The sequence below is a fragment of the Thalassophryne amazonica genome, chromosome 3 (genome assembly GCF_902500255.1).
Source record: "Thalassophryne amazonica chromosome 3, fThaAma1.1, whole genome shotgun sequence".
NCBI lineage: Eukaryota > Metazoa > Chordata > Actinopteri > Batrachoidiformes > Batrachoididae > Thalassophryne > Thalassophryne amazonica.
Window position 1 is genome coordinate 96,374,315 of NC_047105.1, and position 22,465 is coordinate 96,396,779.

Sequence of the window (22,465 nt, forward strand, 5' to 3'; positions counted from 1 at the left end):
CTGCTGCAGTGTGTGCAAACCTGGTGAAAAAAGGCTACTGTACCAAATATTAACATTGATTTTCAAAGGTGTTCAAATACTTATTTGCAGCAGTAACATACAAATAAGTTATATAAAAAAATATCATACATTGTGATTTCTGAATTTTTTTTTTAGATTATGTCTCTCAGTGGACATGCACCTAAGGTCCTTGGTTTAGGTCTATCAAAGCAGTTTCCTTCGGCGTGGAATGTAGATGTTCTCTCCACGTCTTCGTGGGTTTCCTTTGGGTACTTTGACTACCTTCAGCCATCAAAGCATGCATAATAGGTTTCATCACCCAATGGAGACTAGTGGTACCAAGATGGACAGATTTTAATCAAATTAGATTGCATGGCATGACTAGCTAATATAACACACAGCAAGTTTTAAAAGTTGTTCACTATGTTCTGGGTCAATGCCATTTCCCTTGATGTGCCTCAATCTGGAGAAAATCCTCTATACATAAAGAATGTGTAGTATGCAACACTGGCACAGGTGCCAGAGAGACAGCAGACATCAATGCTGTTTGTGCAGAGTGCCAAATCAAGAGAATCACCCCCCATGACTAACCCTGGAGAACAGAAAAGTATAACATTCTCCACCTAAACAAGTTGGAATCACTTATTGTGGCACATTTTCTGGATAAATGACTTTTAAAGCTTCATTTACAAAGACTAAAAAGGGATCCTACAGCTTAAAAGATAGAATTAAGACTTTTTATGCAAGACAAAATCAAATTTAAGACCAACATTACAATAATCAAAAATGAAGGAAAAAAGGATAAAGACAATATAAATGGCTGAGGGTTAGGGACAAATTTGTCCAAATATTTATTGCAATATGGGTTACTGATTTAAGCCACTCTGCAAACTCTTGCCTGAAAAACCAATTTTCATTAAATTTACACTTCACCTAAGTTACATCTAGCTAGTTAAGTGACTCTGCTCCAAATGTTATGGCAACAAACAAAAGATTTCTTGTTTCTGCCCTATCACATTACAATGGACTTTTAGTGAATTACTAATAATCATCAGAATAGATTTATTGGCAGAGTATGTCAACACATAGAAGGAACGTGACTCCAGTTGCACTTTCTCACAGTCCTATAACAAACTACACAATTAGACAAACAGGACAAGGATGAGGAAAGGAATAATAATATAATAAAGTGACTGCAGTTTGGACCATACAGTATGATGACGTGGTAACAGTGTGCAGATGCAGACACCATATACAGTATGCATTTTATAAAGTGTAAACAGAATAATGTGCAACAATTACAATGAAATAGCAACAGTTTAAGACATAAAATGCAATGACAATAGCGCAAAGTGGGTTGACGGATGATGGTGAGTCTTTATTGATACCTGGGTGGAATCTGATGAGTGCTCAATGAGTGTTTTAGTCTCAGGTTTATTAGTCAGGCCATCATTAGAATGATGGGTTAGGGTTATGGCCTGGGGGAAGAAACTGTTCCTGTGCCTGGTCGTTTTGGATTACGCTGTCCTGTAGTGCCGTCCAGAGGGTAGAAGTTCAAACAGATTATGACCAAGGTGTGATGGGTCTGCAGTGATGCTTCCTGCCAGTGACTTCACCCTGCAGTTTAAAAGTCCTGGATAAAGGGCAGCTTGGAACTAGTGATCCTCTCTGCAGACCTGATTGTCTGTTAAAGATGCTTTCTGTCCTGTTTAAGGCCCAGTCCCACTGGCGTTTAGGAGGATTTGCGTATGGATTGTGCACAAAATTGGCTCATATTCGCTTAACATCTGCAATATGCGTGAAACATGCTTGTATGAGTCGGCTGACACCCGCATACGTCCGCAGAGGCATGTTTTTCCGTTACCAGGATTTTTGAGCTGCACAAAATTTTGGCTGCAGATGACATCCGCCTTACATACTCCATACATACTCAAATATGCACTGTATATTCGCCATCATCTGCTGATATCCGCAACTGACAAGGATTTGCGGCTTGGCAGCGGACTGGGACAGTGTGTAAAATGGATAATTTGCATGCCCATCATGTCCACATCACGAACTAAAATAAGTTGTAGCGACTGTATACAGACTGGCTACGAATAAAGCGTTTTTATTACGTCTGCTTTGCATCTGATTTGCGGTGGATGCAAATCAGATGCGCTGTGTTCACAGCTGAACGCCGTTCTTTGTTCTACCAGATGCCACGCGCTCTGCGCTGGATGCTGCGTATATAAAATAATTATTTCGTGGGGGATTAATCATTTTATTCTGCAAATTGGCTGTTGAAAACGGCTCTAATCACCTCCTGAATCACAGCCGGGCTGTTCACGCACACGTGCATGCATGCACGCCAACGGCTAACAAGCTGCAGAAAGCATTTTGAGCTGTCTAAAAAAGTAATTATTTAACTTGTTTACATTGTCAAGGCTTGATAAAACAGTTGCATGTTTTTATCTTCTTGTCTGCAGCTGTTACAGTATTTATTTCTATAACAGATTTACCTTCTTGTTAAAATCGTTCAGATGAGCTGCGCTATGATGCGATCCGCTGACGTCACCACTCGCCCTGTTCACTGCTTCTTTACTCCAATCAACTTGTCCAAGTCCAGCAAATGCTCCGGAGCCTGTATTGCTGGTGTGAATAGTGATGCAGACAGCCAGAGTGCGCTACTTTTATGACCGCAATGCAATCAATCAATCAATCAATTTTTTTATATAGCGCCAAATCACAACAAACAGTTGCCCCAAGGCGCTTTATATTGTAAGGCAAGGCCATACAATAATTATGTAAAACCCCAACGGTCAAAACGACCCCCTGTGAGCAAGCACTTGGCTACAGTGGGAAGGAAAAACTCCCTTTTAACAGGAAGAAACCTCCAGCAGAACCAGGCTCAGGGAGGGGCAGTCTTCTGCTGGGACTGGTTGGGGCTGAGGGAGAGAACCAGGAAAAAGACATGCTGTGGAGGGGAGCAGAGATCGATCACTAATGATTAAATGCAGAGTGGTGCATACAGAGCAAAAAGAGAAAGAAACAGTGCATCATGGGAACCCCCCAGCAGTCTACGTCTATAGCAGCATAACTAAGGGATGGTTCAGGGTCACCTGATCCAGCCCTAACTATAAGCTTTAGCAAAAAGGAAAGTTTTAAGCCTAATCTTAAAAGTAGAGAGGGTGTCTGTCTCCCTGATCTGAATTGGGAGCTGGTTCCACAGGAGAGGAGCCTGAAAGCTGAAGGCTCTGCCTCCCATTCTACTCTTACAAACCCTAGGAACTACAAGTAAGCCTGCAGTCTGAGAGCGAAGCGCTCTATTGGGGTGATATGGTACTACGAGGTCCCTAAGATAAGATGGGACCTGATTATTCAAAACCTTATAAGTAAGAAGAAGAATTTTAAATTCTATTCTAGAATTAACAGGAAGCCAATGAAGAGAGGCCAATATGGGTGAGATATGCTCTCTCCTTCTAGTCCCCGTCAGTACTCTAGCTGCAGCATTTTGAATTAACTGAAGGCTTTTTAGGGAACTTTTAGGACAACCTGATAATAATGAATTACAATAGTCCAGCCTAGAGGAAATAAATGCATGAATTAGTTTTTCAGCATCACTCTGAGACAAGACCTTTCTGATTTTAGAGATATTGCGTAAATGCAAAAAAAGCAGTCCTATATATTTGTTTAATATGCGCTTTGAATGACATATCCTGATCAAAAATGACTCCAAGATTTCTCACAGTATTACTAGAGGTCAGGGTAATGCCATCCAGAGTAAGGATCTGGTTAGACACCATGTTTCTAAGATTTGTGGGGCCAAGTACAATAACTTCAGTTTTATCTGAGTTTAAAAGCAGGAAATTAGAGGTCATCCATGTCTTTATGTCTGTAAGACAATCCTGCAGTTTAGCTAATTGGTGTGTGTCCTCTGGCTTCATGGATAGATAAAGCTGGGTATCATCTGCGTAACAATGAAAATTTAAGCAATACCGTCTAATAATACTGCCTAAGGGAAGCATGTATAAAGTGAATAAAATTGGTCCTAGCACAGAACCTTGTGGAACTCCATAATTAACTTTAGTCTGTGAAGAAGATTCCCCATTTACATGAACAAACTGTAATCTATTAGACAAATATGATTCAAACCACCGCAGCGCAGTGCCTTTAATACCTATGGCAGATGCCGTGCACACGCAACACGTGTGCGATGCATTCATAATACACCCGTAATACTGCCGTGATAATCGCAATGCATCAGAGCCGTTTCCTCACTACATGCGTTATACAACCATGATTATTCATCATATATTTGCTATATATTATTAATATATCCGTAATTCATACTGGGATATTTCTCATTTTTGGCCATTTTTGTTGCGGACGACAATGAATGCCTGTAATTTGTGACTCAATTCATGCGCAATTAATCCTCTCCCCTGTGGGACAGGGCCCTTAGTTGCTGAACCAAACCAGATGATAACAGATGTGTATAGAACAGACTGGATTGTTGTTGTGTAGAACTGGACCAGCAGCTTCTGGGGTAGACTGAACATCCTGAGCTGCTAGTCCTTCTTAATGAATGTAATAATCATAATGGCAATCATTTTGATATTTGTAGTTGCAATGTCAAAAGAAAACATGAATGAAATGATAATTCACTGGTCTTACGAATTTGAAAAGACATTTTAATACCAAATAAGGCCTTTTTTCAAAAAAGAAGAAACTTAGTGCCTTTTAAGATTTTTTTTTTTAAGGATCCATGGGGTCCTGCCGAAATGACACTTCTTGCTATGTAACAGTAAATATTTCTTGGCTCCAATACTCATACTCCGTACTGAACAGTTTCTGATCAAAATTCATGAATTAGACCCATAATCCTCTTGTGTATTAGCATTTAGTGCATGTTACACATCTACAGTATTAGTTTGTCTTGCCAAAAATAGAACAGACAACAGCAAAAACAATGTCCTTCATTGAACTATAACATTTATGTAGTGTCTGCTTTAATTATACTATTAACATCTACCATCTTTCTCAACCAATACACTCTTCAATGGTCTCGAAATCATTACAAAAGTTTATTAATGAAAAACATTTTACAGAATGATCAGAAATCTGGATTCTTCAGCACTTTCAATTTACTGTGCAGAAAAAACTGAAAAATAAATAAAAATGTTTTGTTAATACAAATATAAAGAATAGATTACTATCACTTCAAGCAACTTATTAACCTAAAACTCAGCATTGTGTTTAGCAAGATAGTCCCAAGGATCTGCAAAATAAAGATAATATAAAGTTGTAAACTTTCCAGCAAAAAACACTTTTTATGAAATATTTAAAAATTTGATGTCATGAAAATTCAGATAAAGTATGCAATTTTTTTAAAGAAACATAAATGCCATGTTGCATATGGTCAAAATGGTGACATTTACAATGTTATTTATTTACATACTGAAAAAATATGCAAAACTGAACAACTGTTACAGCAAAACAAAAAGGTGTCAAAACTCACCCATCACATTCACCCAAGTAAAGAGATGAACATGACCACACCCATGAACTGGGTAAAGAGGATAAGTGGAGTGAAGAAGGACCAGACCGGCCACAGCGCTATATTAAAACTGCAAGAAAAAAGGAAACATATTACAGCAGACATCAGAGGTTCAGGAGGAAAGATATTTCTAAACACTGTGCAGTGCACAGATACATAACGAGGGGCAATAGACAAGTTCTGAGCCAATGTCACCGACCAAACACCCCCCAAAAAATTGGCCCACCCTGCTTTCACTGCACATGCGTCATTTCGGACCACAGTCGCACGTCTGTCTGACTCTCTACACCCAAAGCTATCAAAGGGAATAATGGCATTATTAACTATCAGATGACAAAGTAAAACCTCTTAAATCATTCTAAAGCCGGTTTTAAGCAGAAACGAGGCCGACTAGTTTACCTAGGTCCACCAAACAACTTAAAAACACACTTTTAAACAAGCTTTGTTAAAACTTGCTCAAGTTACTGAGTAACCCAACCATGAGCTGTTTGATAAAACAAACATGCAGTACAAAGAAACACCTCTGCGTTAGTTAATGAGGCATATGAAGCAATGTAGGAAGCTTTAATAAAAAGAAAGAAAGAAAAAAGACTAACTTTATTGTTATGCTAAGAAATTAAGCAGAGTTGATCAGCAGCAGCTATTCCAATGAAAAAAATGGGTTCTTTCCAAATGGAGCAATGAGTGTTATCAGTGCAAGCTTTGCATTTCGTATCACCAGTTAAACAGCTTCATGATGAAGTGGTGTAGAGGAGGATTATCTTAAAATGACAACCTGAAAGTTTAGCTACAAATTGCCAGAAGGTACATCTGAGTTGCAAGCCAAGATATGATCTGTTTTGGTGGAAGAATGAGTCTGTTTAAGATGATCAAAGCATCTGTTTCACCATTTGATAGCGCAGAGTCAATAAGTACAGCCCGCAAACCCTCGTTCTCTTAAAAGGCTTTATTTTACTCAGTGTGACGCTTTGTAAAGTTCTCTCTTCTGCTACTACACTGATTAGCTCCTTACACCAGTTATGCGCATGTTCCACGTCATCTCCATTTTTTGTGGGAACATGGCATCACCACATACAGGTCTGCCATATATGCTACAGTCTACAGTACAGAGATAATTTTTTTGAAATGGTGCCATGTTTACAGAACACTTTTTGAAAACAACAAAGAACAAAAAAAAGTTACCCATTTCCATTTGGACAAGGTCTTAGTTTGTAATTTTAGATAAGATATAAAGTTGGAGTTGCAGGAGATAGTTTCCACTGGTGCTTGAAAAAGACAAAATGCTAGAGTTTCTCCCCGACCTCTAGCACCGTCATGTTCTAAATTTCTGGGAAGAGCCCTGTGCACACAGGGTTTTTATTTTTAAACAGGGACTTCCCACAGTTGTCATTTAAATAAGTCCTGCCAGTACTAGCACCGTAAAAAAAAATAAAAAAATTAATAATAATATATATATATATATATATATATATATATATACACACACACGAGGGCTGTCAATAAAGTAACGGTCCTTTTTATTTTTTTCAAAAACTATATGGATTTCATTCATATGTTTTTACGTCAGACATGCTTGAACCCTCGTGCGCATGCGTGAGTTTTTCCACACCTGTCGGTGACGTCATTCGCCTGTGAGCACTCCTTGTGGGAGGAGTCGTCCAGCCCCTCGTCGGAATTCCTTTGTCTGAGAAGTTGCTGAGAGACTGGCGCGTTGTTTGATCAAAAATTTTTCTAAACCTGTGAGACACATCGAAGTGGACACGGTTCGAAAAATTAAGCTGGTTTTCAGTGAAAATTTTAACAGCTGATGAGAGATTTTGAGGTGATTCTGACGCTTTAAGGACTTTTCACGGTGCGAGACGTCGCGCAGCGCTCTCAGGCGGCGTCATCAGCCTGTTCAAGCTGAAAACCTCCACATTTCAGGCTCTATTGATCCAGTCAGTTTCAGCATTTTATCTGGATATTCCACTGTTAAAGGAGATTTTTTTTAATGAAAGACGTGCGGACGGGTCCGCGCGTCGGGACGCAGCCGCTGCAACGCTCCGCCACAGGAAAAACACCTCTGTTGAAAGCCTTAAGGACAAGTTGGAACATGTCCTGCCTGTTAAACAATTTCTCATATACTCACTCCACTGAAAGCCATCAAAAGCCGCCTGGATTTTACAAATGGTTATCAACACGGAGGTGTTTTTCCTGTGCCGCCGCACCGCGTCGGCTGCGTCCCGATGCGCGGATCCGTCCGCACGTCTTTCATTAAAAAAAAATCTCCTTTAACAGTGGAATATCCGGATAAAATGCTGAAACCGACTTCTTCTGAAACTTCTCTGTTCTCTCACGACGTCCTGGATCAATAGAGCCTGAAATGTGGAGGTTTTCAGCTTGAACAGGCTGATGACGCCGCCTGAGAGCGCTGCGCGACGTCTTGCACCGTGAAAAGTCCTTAAAACGACAGAATCACCTCAAAATCTCTCATCAGCTGTTAAAATTTTCACTGAAAACCAGCTTAATTTTTCGAACCGTGTCCACTTCGATGTGTCTCACAGGTTTAGAAAAAATTTTGATCAAACAACGCGCCAGTCTCTCAGCAACTTCTCAGACAAAGGAATTCCGACGAGGGGCTGGACGACTCCTCCCACAAGGAGTGCTCACAGGCGAATGACGTCACCGACAGGCGTGGAAAAACTCACGCATGCGCACGAGGGTTCAAGCATGTCTGACGTAAAAGCATATGAATGAAATCCATATAGTTTTTGAAAAAAATAAAAAGGACCGTTACTTTATTGACAGCCCTCGTATATATATATATATATATATATATATATATATATATATATATATATATATATATATATATATATATATATATATATATATATATATATATATATATATATATATATCCACATGAAAAGCAACAGGCAGTGAGACCTGGAGGCATGTGGAGGGTTCGCAGCATGAGGCAAAGCCATTCCATGTGGAAAATGCTCCAAGAATGTGCCTGTGAATTTTCCATGGAGCCATTGTAAACCGTTTAGTCTGGCCCCTTGCCTAAGACCAATTTGCCATGGGAGACCCTACCAGTGGCACAAAGGCTCCAGACAACACAGCTCTCAGGTTCATAAGGGCACAAAATCCTCTCCAACACGATAACGTGATGGTTCCCAGTGTGACATACAGTGAGGAAAATAAGTATTTGAACACCCTACAATTTTGCAAGTTCTCCCACTTAGAAATCATGGAGGGGTCTGAAATTTTCATCTTAGATGCATGTCCACTGTGAGAGACAATCTTAAAAAAAAAAAAAATCCGGAAATCACAATGTATGATTTTTTTTAAATAATTTATTTGTATGTTACTGCTGCAAATAAATATTTGAATACCTGTGAAAATCAATGTTAATATTTGGTACAGTAGCCTTTGTCTGCAATTACAGAGGTCAAACGTTTCCTGTAGTTTTTCACCAGGTTTGCACACACTGCAGCAGGTTTTTTGGTCCACTCCTCCATACAGATCTTCTCTAGATCTTTCAGGTTTGGAGTTTCAGCTCCCTCCAAAGATTTTCTATTGAGTTCAGGTCTGGAGACTGGCCAGGCCACTCCAGGACCTTGAAATGCTTCTTACAGAGCCCATCCTTAGTTGCCCTGGCTGGCCTTTTGGGTCATTGTCATGCTGGAAGACGCAACCATGACCCATCTTCAATGCTCTTACTGAGGGAAGGAGGTTGTTTGCCAAAATCTCGCAATACATGACCCCATCCATCCTCCCTTCAATACGGTGCAGTCGACCTGTCCCCTTTGCAGAAGAGCACCCCCAGAGTATGATGTTTCCACCCCCATGCTTCACGGTTTGGATGGTTTTCTTGGGGTTGTTCTCATCCTCTAAACATGGTAAGTGGAGTTGATTCCAAAAAGCTCTATTCTGGTCTCATCTGACCACATGACCTTCTCCCATGTCTCCTCTGGATCATCCAGATGGTCACTGGTGAACTTCAAATGGGCCTGGACATGTGCTGGCTTGAGCAGGGGGACCTTGCTGCCCTGCAGGATTTTAAACCATGACAGCATCATGTGTTACTAATGTAATCTTTGTGACTGTGGTCCCAGCTCTCTTCAGGTCATTGACCAGGTCCTCCTGTATAGTTCTGAGCTTTCTCAGAATCATCCTTACCCCACAAAGTGAGACCTTGCATGGTATCCCAGGCCAAGGGAGATTGACAGTCATCTTGTGTTTCTTCCACTTTCTAATAAATAATCATAACAGTTGTTGTCTTCTACTAAGCTGCTTGCCTGTTGTCCTGTAGTCCATCCCAGCCTTGTGCAGGTCTACAGTTTTGTCCCTGGTGTCCTTAGACAGCTCTTTGGTCTTGGCTATGGTGGACAAGTTGGAGTGTGATTGATTGAGTGTGTGAACAGGTGTCTTTTATACAGGTAACAAGTTCAAACAGGTGCAATTAATACAGGTAGAGTGCAGAATAAGAGGGCTTCTTAAGAAAAATTAACAGGTCTGTGCGAGCCAGAATTCTTGCTGGTTAGTAGGTGATCAAATACTTATTTGCAGCATTAACATACAAATAAATGATAAAAAAAAAAAAAAAAAAAATCATACATTGTGATTTCCGGATTTTTTTTTTTTTTTTTTAGATTATGCCTCTCACAGTGGACATGCACCTAAGATGAAAATTTCAGATCCCTCCATGATTTCTAAGTGGGAGAACTTGCAAAACCGCAGGGTGTTCAAATACTTATTTTCCTCACTGTAACTTAACAAAATGTAGAAAAAGTGAAACGCTGTGAATACTTTCTGGATGCACTGTATATAAGCTACAAGAAGGTAGCATAAATATAGACATATCTATGACCAGAAACAGATGGGAAATTCTTTTTGCAAGAGATTTGAGATTTTACAGGTAGTTATTAGCAAGATTAAAAAGCATTTCTTTGAGTTCAGCCGGGGATATGTGTTCTGTTGGTACATTTTAGAGTCCTAATTAAGCATCTATAGTTATGTATTCTTCATAAAGCTAAATTTTAAATTACTTTCTCTTTTGCTCATATATGTGATTCTAAAGTTTCACAAAAGCGTCAGTAAAAAAAGGCTTGTAGCAGCTAAGTGGTAAGAGATTTTTTTATTTTGCATTGCAGAATTAAATTCCTGAGAAAACTTTACATAATAATGATATGCTTGCAAGTTATGGTCAGGAAGTTGATCATTTGATGATTTTGGCACCAATTTGTGACGCAGACCTCGAACCCTGTCTCACAGTTCCTGGTTTTGGGAAAATATGTTCATACAAACATGCAAAATACTATAAACACAATGCCATTTTTCCACTTTTGCAATGTTTTAAGTGCTTACCATACAAACCTGAGGCTGTTGCACCTTCTTTGGAAGAGTAAACATTTGTCTGTTATTACATAGTATTGGGGCAGCACAATGGCTTAATACAACCCCAATTCCAATGAAGTTGGGACGTTGTGTGAAATGTAAATTAAAAACAGAATACAATTATTTGCAAATCCTCTTCAACCTATATTCAACTGAATACACCACAAAGACAAGATTTTTAATGTTCAAAGTGATAGACTTTTTTGTTTTTGTGCAAATATTTGTTAATTTTGAAATGGATGCCTGCAACACATTTCAAAACAGCTGGGACAGGGGCAACAAAAGACTGGGAAAGTCAATCAATCAATCAATCAATTTTTTTATATAGCGCCAAATCACAACAAACAGTTGCCCCAAGGCGCTTTATATTGTAAGGCAAGGCCATACAATAATTATGTAAAACCCCAACGGTCAAAACGACCCCCTGTGAGCAAGCACAAAGAATACCTGTTTTGAACATTCCACAGGTGAACAGGTTAATTGGAAACAGGTGAGTGTCATGATTGGGTATAAAAGGAGCATCTCCAAAAGGCCCAGCCATGTGGGCTCAGGAATAGGGATGGGTATTAAGATTTTATCGATATCAATGCCATTATCAATTCCGCTTATCGATCCGATTCCTTATTGATACCGCTTGTGAATTTTCTGTGTACTAAAAGTACACTTTACAGGTTTTCTATGTCAACAACATTTTAAATTGGTCACTGGATCCTTGATCTCTGGACATAAATAAAAGCTGTAGTTTGTCAAAAGCGTTTCCTTTGAGACATTTTGGCATGAATGTCACTCCATACCTCTGAGCTGAGCTCAGCCGGTTGCTGCACGTCAGCACAGCCGCTTTGGGAGTTAAAAACATTTTGATCGATTGCAGTTTGTTTGTACGATGTTTGGAAAGAGGTATTATCTGATTTAAACGGTGTTTCGCTTTGAAATGATTAATTCCAACTGGATTCTATAATTCTAACTTGACGCGGCAGAGAGCTGCGCAGCATTTGGAGCTGTGTGCACAGAACGGAGGACAATTCTCGTTTCTTTCTTGCAACAAGACAGGAGTCCCAGTTATTGACTTTAATCCGCACAAAAGTGACTCACGATTGACATATTCAGGGATGAAAGTAGTGAAAACAAAACAACAAAAAAAGCTGAAAAAAAAAAAAAAAAGCTGAAACCCAAAATTACCCCCAAACACCACCCACGCGAAAATGTTTGAATTCTTGAAGCTCTGAAATGCAATCTGGGGATATTCCAGACAATAAATTACAGTGAGTGCAGCACCCATTTTGGTGAGAATAAAACCCAGCTTTCCTTATTCACATTAACTCCAGTAGTATTCTGCTCTTACTAGGAAGCAGCAGTTTTCTAGCTTGGCAGATAATTCTGAAGGAAATCAGTGAAGAAATTAACAAACTGAAAATATGGTTTGACCGAAACAAATTATCATTAAACTTAAATAAAACAGGGATGAAGTGGAGGTGTAAGAGTCACTAGGTGTTCACAGGAAACATTTATTTCTATATTTATTCATATATGTTCATTGTTAGTTGGTTTTATCTTTTCTGTTGTGTTTTGCTTCATCAGGTTCTTTTTGTCTCTTTCTCTATAATTGTATTGTAGCATTATTAGTTATTATGAGTTATTGCTATTATTGTTGTTGCTATTATTAATATATGAATAAAAGTCCATTTTTAAAAAATTACAATTTGACTCTTTTACAGCAACGAACGCTGAGCCATTAATAATTATACAGAAAATAAATGCACACAAACGTGTTGAGATGTGAACTGCTTAATGCTAACTTTAACATTGAAAATGCCATAGACATGCCAACAGTGTTGCCACAGTTACTTTGAAAAAGTAACTTAGTTACTTTACTGATTACTCAATTGTAAAAGTAACTAAGTTAGATTACTAGTTACTTTTTTAGTTACTTTTCCCAGCTGCCGACAACAACCCTCTGCCACCTCAACATGACAATGATACCTGTTTTGCCAAAACTCACTTTATAGTCACCCTTTCTTGACTTCAATGAAAATAAATACTTGTTTTATAAAAAGTAAAATAAAGACGTCTTTCTTGACCTCATATTTAACTGTTGACAGCACTGTAACAGTAAAACTTGCACTTTCGAGCCTACATTGTTTATAAAGGTAACTATTAAATTCTAACATTTTTCTAACATTTAAATTCTCTCTAAACATTTTACTTGTCGAAATTATTATTATTTTAAGCAATATTAGTTGTAGTAAAAAACGGCTTCAAAATTGCACCTTTAATCTAGGGGTGTTGTGGGGGAGGGGGCACATCCTTGCCCCACGCCCCCATTCCATCTGGATTCGCCCCTGCTTTGGCGTTTGAGCACAAAGAATGGATAACATTTATTTATGCAGAAAACAGGACCAGATTTACAGGTAAGAAAGTTTTATTGCATTTTCACATCATGTGGTCCTCAGAAAGAGAGTTTAGGTGCATTTGAGTGGAAAATAGTGTTAATTGTTGACGCATCGCGGAGGATCAGCTGTTTTTAACAACCAGATACAGAGCGGCTCAGCTCAGAATTCTAAATAAAGGAGGAAAAGTATAAAAATGTCTTTGTAAAGCTCAGTGCAGGTGTGCTGATCACCGTGCTTTAAGAGGTGAGGACGAGTCCAGCAGCTGCAAAAAAACGCGGATTAAAAGCTCACAGCTCGCTTAAAGTGGGCAGTTCAGTCGAACCCCGACCTCCTGCCCACAGACCAAGTTTAATGCTGCTATCGACCCACAATGAAAAATAATAGTAACGCACAGTGACATGGAGAAGTAACTTTAATCTGATTACTGATTTGGAAAGATTAACGCGTTAGATTACTCGTTACTAAAAAAAGTGGTCAGATTAGGGTAACGTGTTACCGGCATCACTGCATGCCAATGCTTTAGCATCTGCCCCGTTTTCAAGTTATAAAATACATCTATCAACTGTTTCAGAAGACCGTAATCGCTTTTCACTGCTTCGATCTGTGAATCACTGCTTCGACTGGTTCAAGGTTGAAAGCAAAGCCGCGCTGCAGAAAAGTTGATTAGTTGAGCTGATGAGTCCACATTTCAAATTGTTTTTGGAAATCATGGACGCTGCGTCCTCCGGACAAAAGAGGAATAAGACCATCCAGATTTTTACCAGAGCAAAGTTCAAAAGCCAGCATCTGTGATGGTATGGGGGTGTGTTAGTGCCAATGGCATAGGCAACTTACACATCTGTGATGGCACCATCAATGCTGAAAGGTACATCCAGGTTTTGGAGCAACACATGCTGCCATCCAAGCAACGTCTTTTTCAGGGACGTCCTTGCTTATTTCAGCAAGACAATGTCAAGCCACATTATGCACGTGTTACAACAGCGTGGCTTCATAGTAAAAGAGTGCGGCTACTACACTGGCCTGCCTGCAGTCCAGACCTGTCACCCATTGAAAATGTGTGGCGCATTATGAAGCGCAAAATACGAAAACGGAGACCCCAGAGTGTTGAACAACTGAAGTTGTACATCAAACAAGAATGGGAAAGAATTCCACCTACAAAGCTTCAACAATTAGTGTCCTCAGTTCCTAAACGCTTATTGAGTGTTGTTAGAAGGAAAGGTGATGTAACACAGTGGTAAACATACCACTGTCCCAGCTTTTTTGAAACGTGTTGCAGGCATCCATTTCAAAATGAGCAAATATTTGCACAAAAACAAAAAAGTTTATCAGTTTGACCAATCCTGTCTTTGTGGTGTGTTAAATTAAATATAGGTTGAAGAGGATTTGCAAATCATTGTATTCTGTTTTTATTTACATTTTACACAACGTCCCAACTTCATTGGAATAGGGGTTGTAGTTCACACTGTTGCCTCACAGCAAGAAGGACGTGGGATCAATTCCCACCTGTGCCCTTTCTGTGTGGAGTTTGCATGTTCTCCCCATGTTTGCACATCCAAAGACATGCAGATGAGATGAAATGGAAACTTTAAATTGTCCACAGGTGTGTGTGAATGTGCTCGTCTGTCTATATGTGGCCCTGCAACAGACAAGCGTCCTGTCTAGGGAGTACCCTGCCTCATGCCCTATGACTGCTGGGATTGGTTCCAACCCCCAGTGACCCTTAATTAGAGTAAGCAGGTATAGAAAATGGATGGATGGAACATAGTATTGATTTATTTAGCACTATTTTACCTGCATGATGCAGCAATGAATGCTGCCGTTGTAATGGGAGGGATTGCAGGATACTCATGGTCATAATGCTGGATACCTTTGAACCATTCCAGGTACACAATGCAAAACATGGCCAAAGACAGGCAGATCCCAAGGAGTACTAAACCCAAATTAAACCACCACCTGGAACAAGCAAGTTCAAATATATTAAATTTAATCAAAGAATGATAAACATATCACTCAATACATACATACACAAATAACAGTTTTCAACACCAGCCCCACAGGCTGCAGCCCCAAATACTTGGGGGCCAGAGTACATTTTTGCTGTGCCAAATATAAACTTACATAAAACCTTAAAGAAAAGGTCAATGTCACACAACTTCCTTCTTTCCTTAAATGTGGCACTTTAATGAATGAAAAGTCATTAACAGAATGAAAATAATTACTTAAATTGTGGTTAATTAAAGTTATTTGTAAGCAGTGTACAACCCCCTGGCAAAACTTATGGAATCACCGGCCTCGGAGGATGTTCATTCAGTTGTTTAATTTTGTAGAAAAAAAGCAGATCACAGACATGACACAAAACTAAAGTCATTTCGAATGGCAACTTTCTGGCTTTAAGAAACACTATAAGAAATCAAGAAAAAAAAATTGTGGCAGTCAGTAACGGTTACTTTTTTTAGACCAAGCAGAGGGGAAAAAAAAATATGGAATCACTCAATTCTGAGGAAAAAATTATGGAATCACCCTGTCTGCATCTAAAAAGGAGTGATCACACCTTGGAGAGCTGTTGCACCAAGTGGACTGACATGAATCATGGCTCCAACACGAGAGGTGTCAATTGAAACAAAGGAGAGGACTATCAAACTCTTAAAAGAGGGTAAATCATCACGCAGTGTTGCAAAAGATGTTGGTCGTTCACTGTCAGCTGTGTCTAAACTCTGGACCAAATACAAACAACATGGGAAGGTTGTTAAAGGCAAACATACTGGTAGACCAAGGAAGACATCAAAGCATCAAGACAGAAAACTTAAAGCAATATGTCTCAAAAATCGAAAATGCACAACAAAACAAATGAACAAATGGGAGGAAACTGGAGTCAACGTCTGTGACGGAACTGTAAGAAACCGCCTAAAGGAAATGGGATTTACATACAGAAAAGTTAAACAAAAGCCATCATTAACACCTAAACAGAAAAAACAAGGTTACAATGGGCTAAGGAAAAGCAATCATGGACTGTGGATGACTGGATGAAAGTCATATTCAGTGATGAATCTCGAATCTCCATTGGGCAAGGTGATGATGCTGGAACTTTTGTTTGGTGCCGTTCCAATGAGATTTATAAAGATGACTGCCTGAAGAGAACATGTAAATTTCCACCGTCATTGATGATATAGGGCTGCATGTCAGGTAAAGGCACTGGGGAGATGGCTGTCATTACATCATCAATAAATGCACAAGTTTACATTGATATTTTGGACACTTTTCTTATCCCATCAATTGAAAGGATGTTTGGGGATGATGAAATCATTTTTCAAGATGATAATGCATCTTGCCATAGAGAAAAAACTGTGAAAACATTCCTTGCAAAAAGACACATAGGGTCAATGTCATGGCCTACAAATAGTCCAAATCTTAATCCAATTGAAAATCTTTGGTGGAAGTTGAAGAAAATGGTCCATGACAAGGCTCCAACCTGCAAAGCTGATCTGGCAACAGCAATCAGAGAAAGTTAGAGCCAGATTGATGAAGAGCACTGTTTGTCACTCATTAAGTCCATGCCTCAGAGACTGCAAGCTGTTATAAAAGCCAGAGGTGGTGCAACAAAATACTAGTGATGTGTTGGAGCGTTCTTTTGTTTTTCATGATTCCATAATTTTTTCCTCAGAATTGAGTGATTCCATATTTTTTTTCCCTCTATTTGGTCTGAAAAAGTTACCGTTACTGACTGCCACAATTTTTTTTCCTGATTTCTTATAGTGTTTCTTAAAGCCAGAAAGTTGCCATTTGAAATGACTTTAGTTTTGTGTCATGTATGTGATCTGCTTTTTTTCTACAAAATTAAACAACTGAATGAACATCCCCCGAGGCCGGTGATTCCATAATTTTTGCCAGGGGTTGTATAAACATGCTTAGCAATTGCTTTAGATGGTCACTGTGGAAGAGAGCTAACTACATGAAGATTCCCTGGCTGCAAGACAATCTGTCAATAAAGTGAAAGGAAATTTTTAGCGCAATTACCTCTTGATATCGTCACTCATCATAATGTTGTGGAGGAAATCCACATAATAGGTCACACCTATAGCTGCCATGATCCAGAAAACAGAGTGCTTGTTTATGCAAGGTAGAGGTTTGACATCTTTCTCCTCTTGGCCTGAAAAATAATGACAGAAAACAATTATTATTAATTATATAATTAATTTCAAATCGGATAAGATACATTATATATTAGACAAAAATATGTTGTTTCTTTGGATGGTTCTTGGCTAGTGATGGAATGTCCGTGTCATATTATTACTTTGGGGGACTCAGATGAGGAGCGTCACTTGCTTTGTGAGGGAACATCACAATACAAGTGAGTTTTTCCTTACGACTATTACCAATGTGCTTGCTCAGGGGATGGGTTAGGTTAGACCTTACTCTTGTGAAGCACCCTGGGGTGACTGTATGAATAAATTTAACTGAACTGACAGCTACAGCATTTTGTCCATGTGAAGCATTCCTCTGGATGTGATCCAGTGAGCAGGTGCCCTTTCTGTCAATAACCCCCAGTCGCTGGATTAGGCCAAGTAGACACTCATGTTTCACAGGGATACAACAGATAGATGGTTACTTTCGAGGGATGTGGATGGACTGGTTGTCTGCCTGGGTGGTTGCAATCCAAGACATAAGTGGATTCTGTGATGGAGCTGAGATGCACGGCACCAGCGCATGCTGCCAGACTTGAACTGAATTATATACCGCATTGTCTCACTCTACGTGTCTAACTTCGGACAGGGAACTGCCATGATTATTGACTTATTATAAAACTAATAGCACGATCACTCAATATTTTTTTTTCTAATAGCTAGAGCTCCAATGACTAAGTGATTAATAAATTAATCACCAGCTATTTTGACAATCAGGTTTTTTTTTCTTTTCTTTTTTTTTCCTCTTTCGTGTTGTCCAAATTCTGATTTCAACTTTTAAAATGCGAATTGTTTCTGGTTTATTTACTCCTCTAACAGCAAACTGAATATCTTGGGTTTGTGGACAAACCAAGAAATTTAAGGGGCTTTATCTTGGGCTGTGAGAAACTGATTGACATTTTTCACCATTTTCTGACATTCTATGGCCCAAAACAGTGACTGGTTCAAAATCACAGCTCAGAATGCAAATGAACATGAGAATGCACACTCAGACAACTGCAATGATCAACATGGGTGTCATTCCACTGAAACTTTTTCTATAGGGCAAGGAATTATGACCATGTTCAAGGCCATGTTCAGTAGTGTTGTGAACAATTTCTGTAAAAAAAAAAGTAATCCACACAAAATATTAGCACCACCATATTATTTCTACACATCATAACGGAGGACCCGAGCAACTAGACAAGAACATAATCCACAAGTCACCCTAGCAACAATTTATAGATAGCTACTTTCAAAAAAGAGGGACAGACACTGATCTGCCTGGGTGGTTGGCTGCCAATCAGGTCTCAGGGTGGTTCCATAGGGAAGTGGAGGAACACAACACCATTATGTGCTCCAAGGTATGTCCCAGCCTACCATAAAGTAGCATTGAAGTGAATTTTTAATCATTTAAAGACTATTCCCTTGGGTCTATAAATAGTTGGACAGTAATCACTGTTGTATGTTTTGTCTCCATACACTACCACAATAGAGTTGAAATAACACAATCAAGATGTGCTTGCTGCATGGATTAATAAAATATTACATTAACCATTTAGGAATTATGGCCATTTTTATACACAGTCCCTCCATTTTCAAAGTCCATAAATAACTGCAACATATAAGTATTACTGTTAACACAAATGATCACTTTTAAAAATAATTTACTTTAGACAAGTCAGGGTAAGATACATCAATATTTCCAAGGCAAAGGCTATACACCCAACCGTTGGGCAAATAAATATAATGTCTTACCTTATTCGCCCAACCGTGATCGTGTATTTGACACGTTTTGTGCATCTAAACTACGTTTTTTTTACACCACTTTTTAAGGCTCTATTGTGGCATATGTTTGACACATTTAACGGAGTCGTCTTTAATTACTGTGAAAACACCGCAATGGATCAAAACAGACAAATTTCATAAGCATTTTGAATGGAAGCCTGTTAATGATGACGAAACAGTTTGTGAACAAAATGCTGCTTGTTGACTGTAAGATGGTGTTAGTTTGACACAGTTCCCTGGGTGTGATGAGCCAAACAGAACCGCTTTAGATCACAGCCCCTCTGCGGGTGCAAACCCTCCCACAGCCGGTGAAAAAATATCTTCCTTTTTTCCCCTCCCGGTTGAAACGGGAAGTAAGCTTACGAGCGCACTCATTGGTCGGTTGTGGTTGGGCGTATATGCTCGCAATATTTACTTTATTGAACCAATGGTTGGGCGTATAGCCACTCCCTATTTCCAAGTCAGTGAGTATCACTTCGACTTCATTTGCATCAATCATTAAGAAACACAAACAATAAGTTACTGTATGATAAATCTGTCTGGAATAGGTAGTTCCCAAAAAAACTGAGTTACTGTGCAAGAAGGAGTCTACTGAGTGAAGCCACTAAGACAGGGGTGGCCAAGTTCGGTCCTCGAGAGCCACATTCCTGACACTGTCTCCTTGCTCCAACACACCTGAATCCAATCCTCGAGAGCCACATTCCTGAAACTCTTAATTGTCTCCCTGCTCCAACACACCTAAATCCAATCCTAGAAAGCCACATTCCTGACACTGTCTCCCTGCTCCAACACACCTGAATCCAATCCTCGAGAGCCACATTCCTGAAACTCTTAATTGTCTCCCTGCTCCAACACACCTGAATCCAATCCTAGAAAGCCACATTCCTGACACTCTTAGTTGTCTCCCTGCTCCAACACACCTGAACGAGGACCAAACTTGGCCGCACCTGCACTAAGACAACTCTGAATAAGTTACAGGCTGTGAATGGAGAAACTGTGCTCAGTGCAGCTTTGATCTGTTGTAACAGCATTCACAGCTTCATGCTGTAGTGGAAAAAATGTGCCTTCTGGCAAACTGTAGCTGTAATTACAGCTCATCCTTTGAAGAAAAACTTAAGAGTACAGTACTGAATTTAGTTTTTAAAAATTTGACTTGTCTTTTCTAAAAAGAAAAGCTTTTGAGGTGAAAGATTGCTTTTCTTTGAGATAATCTTTCCTTCTCAGAGAGCTATTAATCTCTATAATTTACTGGATGATTAAACGTATCAGATCTTGTTATTGGCTGCTGAAGTGCTTGAGCTGTTGAAGGTCTGCCTGATGCGAGAGTGAACTCCATGACCAGGACAGGGAGATAGTTCACATCCTAAAATATTTATTTTTTGTGGTCCAGACCACAGCAGACAAGATGATAGGGGGGAATCTGATCTTTCAAGATGGACCACATTCAAAACCTCCACTGTAAGACAAAAATCTGTCAAATTAAACCCGATGACCAGTAGAACAATGTTTGGTCTGCTGCTTCTATTAGTCGTATCAGTTTACACTGGCAAACAGATTATCTCTGGATCGACAACAGTGCAGTTATAGTGTTTCCTGGATTATGCTGCTTGCAAAGCGTTTGACCAGTCAAAACAAAAAAAGAGTTGTTGGGTTTCTGCCAGTAAGGGCATCAGGTTTGTACAATTAGCCACTGTACCAGCTGCCCACAGCAATTTCCTATGTTCAACCAAACTTTTTGTTAAAGCCTATGCTGCCATTTATTCCATGACTAAATATTAAAAAATTTCAGCGTTGTTAGCAATAGCGCTTTACGCTAGCTCCGTTCTGAGATTTCCTGACGTTTGTCGACAAAGAAATACTTTTCAAACTATAACTTACTTTTTTCATCCTTATCGTCTGTGGTCGTTGGTTGCATAAGAAATTCCGCATCTTTCTTGAATCTATTCCGCAAAGTTGCAAGCTCACTGTCATTTAGCATCATCTTAGATTAGCGCAAAAACAGGTACTTCCTGGAAGAATATGCGTCGCGATTTGATGACGTTATTTGTGTATGTTGCAGATATCAATGCAAAAATAGAAAAATAAGGCATCTTTTTAACTAAGTAAAAAAACAGGATTGTCTCGAGTCTTTCAGATATGTTCAGCAAGAACTTACAATCAAGCCTACAAAACCACTTCTTCTTTGTCTTTCGGCTGTTCCCGTTAGGGGTCGCCACAGCAGATCAATCGTTTCCATCTCACCCTGTCCTCTTTATCTTCCTGTCACACCAACTATCTGCATGTCCTCTCTCAGCACATCCATGCTAGTTTTCTTCTTCTCCCGCTGTTCGTGGCAACGTTTTCCTCCTCTTCTTCGTCGTCGTCGTCGTCGTCTTCGCCCAGCAGTAGCCCAATTTCCACCGGCACCCTGTTGGGCAATAGCACCAGTGGCGGACGTTGTTAACCCGGGCCGCGACCGATCCGGTATGGGAATTAGATTCCGAGTCTGCATAGTTGGGTTGGTTTGTTTTACGCCGGATGCCCTTCCTGACGCAACCCTCCTCATTTATCCGGGCTTGGGACCGGCACTCAGAATGTACTGGCTGCACACCCCAAACCACCAACAACTTTTACTTTTGTTTACATATCTGCTGCCATCTCATTGCTGATTTTGTTTTCACTGTGAAGCACTTTTTGATTATCTGTAACATTCTTGATTGTTGACCTTTGATGCTGATCTATGACCATGGCCATTGATCCTGTGTCACGTACTGAGATGACTCCTGTACCAGATTTGTGTATTCATTGTCTGCGCATGCGCAAAAAACGAGTAGTTTGTTCTGAACTAAGTTTACCTTTTCTGTGTGCGGACCAAAATCAGGTTTACAGGCAGTTTATTTCTCTCCATAAATTGAAACCAGCTCTCAGTCCTTCGTGCACGCAGAAAGGGTAAACTAAGTACAAAACAAACTTCCCGTTTTTTTGCGCATGCGCAGATAAATCTGGTACAGGCGTCATCATGACACCTGATCATCAAACTGTAATCCAGATACTTTTGAACACAATTTCTTATCCTCAACTGGGTTGTTTTCATCACTACGTTTGATTGCAGTTAGAGAATTCAGGATCAAGAGATGCATGTGATCTTTGATCTTTATCGCAGAATTCAAATCCTAATTGCTCTAATCGTGTGACCGCAGGACCTTTGTGGCCGGGACGGCGGT

At 39.6% G+C, this 22,465-nt stretch overlaps 1 protein-coding gene across 2 annotated transcripts; it reads right to left on the minus strand.

Moving 5' to 3' along the window:
- Nucleotides 1–1,088: 1,088 nt before the first annotated feature.
- Nucleotides 1,089–21,303, minus strand: tmem128 (transmembrane protein 128). 2 transcript variants are annotated; one of them, XM_034167141.1, is made up of 5 exons: nucleotides 21,141–21,303; nucleotides 17,329–17,461; nucleotides 15,106–15,267; nucleotides 5,501–5,609; nucleotides 1,089–1,617 (listed from the first exon to the last, which is right to left on the minus strand). In XM_034167141.1, exons 1-4 carry the CDS (start codon nucleotides 21,241–21,243, stop codon nucleotides 5,510–5,512), a joined length of 498 nt encoding a protein of 165 aa, XP_034023032.1. In that variant the 5' UTR covers nucleotides 21,244–21,303; the 3' UTR covers nucleotides 1,089–1,617; nucleotides 5,501–5,509. The 2 variants fall into 2 exon arrangements, with proteins under 2 accessions (XP_034023032.1, XP_034023031.1); XM_034167140.1 differs by lacking the exon at nucleotides 1,089–1,617 and adding an exon at nucleotides 5,043–5,260.
- Nucleotides 21,304–22,465: the final 1,162 nt, after the last annotated feature.

Coding starts and splice junctions, on each gene's coding strand:
- tmem128 (XM_034167141.1), bottom strand. CDS start 21,243: ATGATGCTAAATGACAGTGAGCTTGCAACTTTGCGGAATAGATTCAAG. Junction 15,268..17,328: donor ATGAGTGACGATATCAAGAG/GTAATTGCGCTA, acceptor TGCTTGTTCCAG/GTGGTGGTTTAATTTGGGTT. Junction 5,610..15,105: donor TTCATTGCTGCATCATGCAG/GTAAAATAGTGC, acceptor TTTTTCTTGCAG/TTTTAATATAGCGCTGTGGC.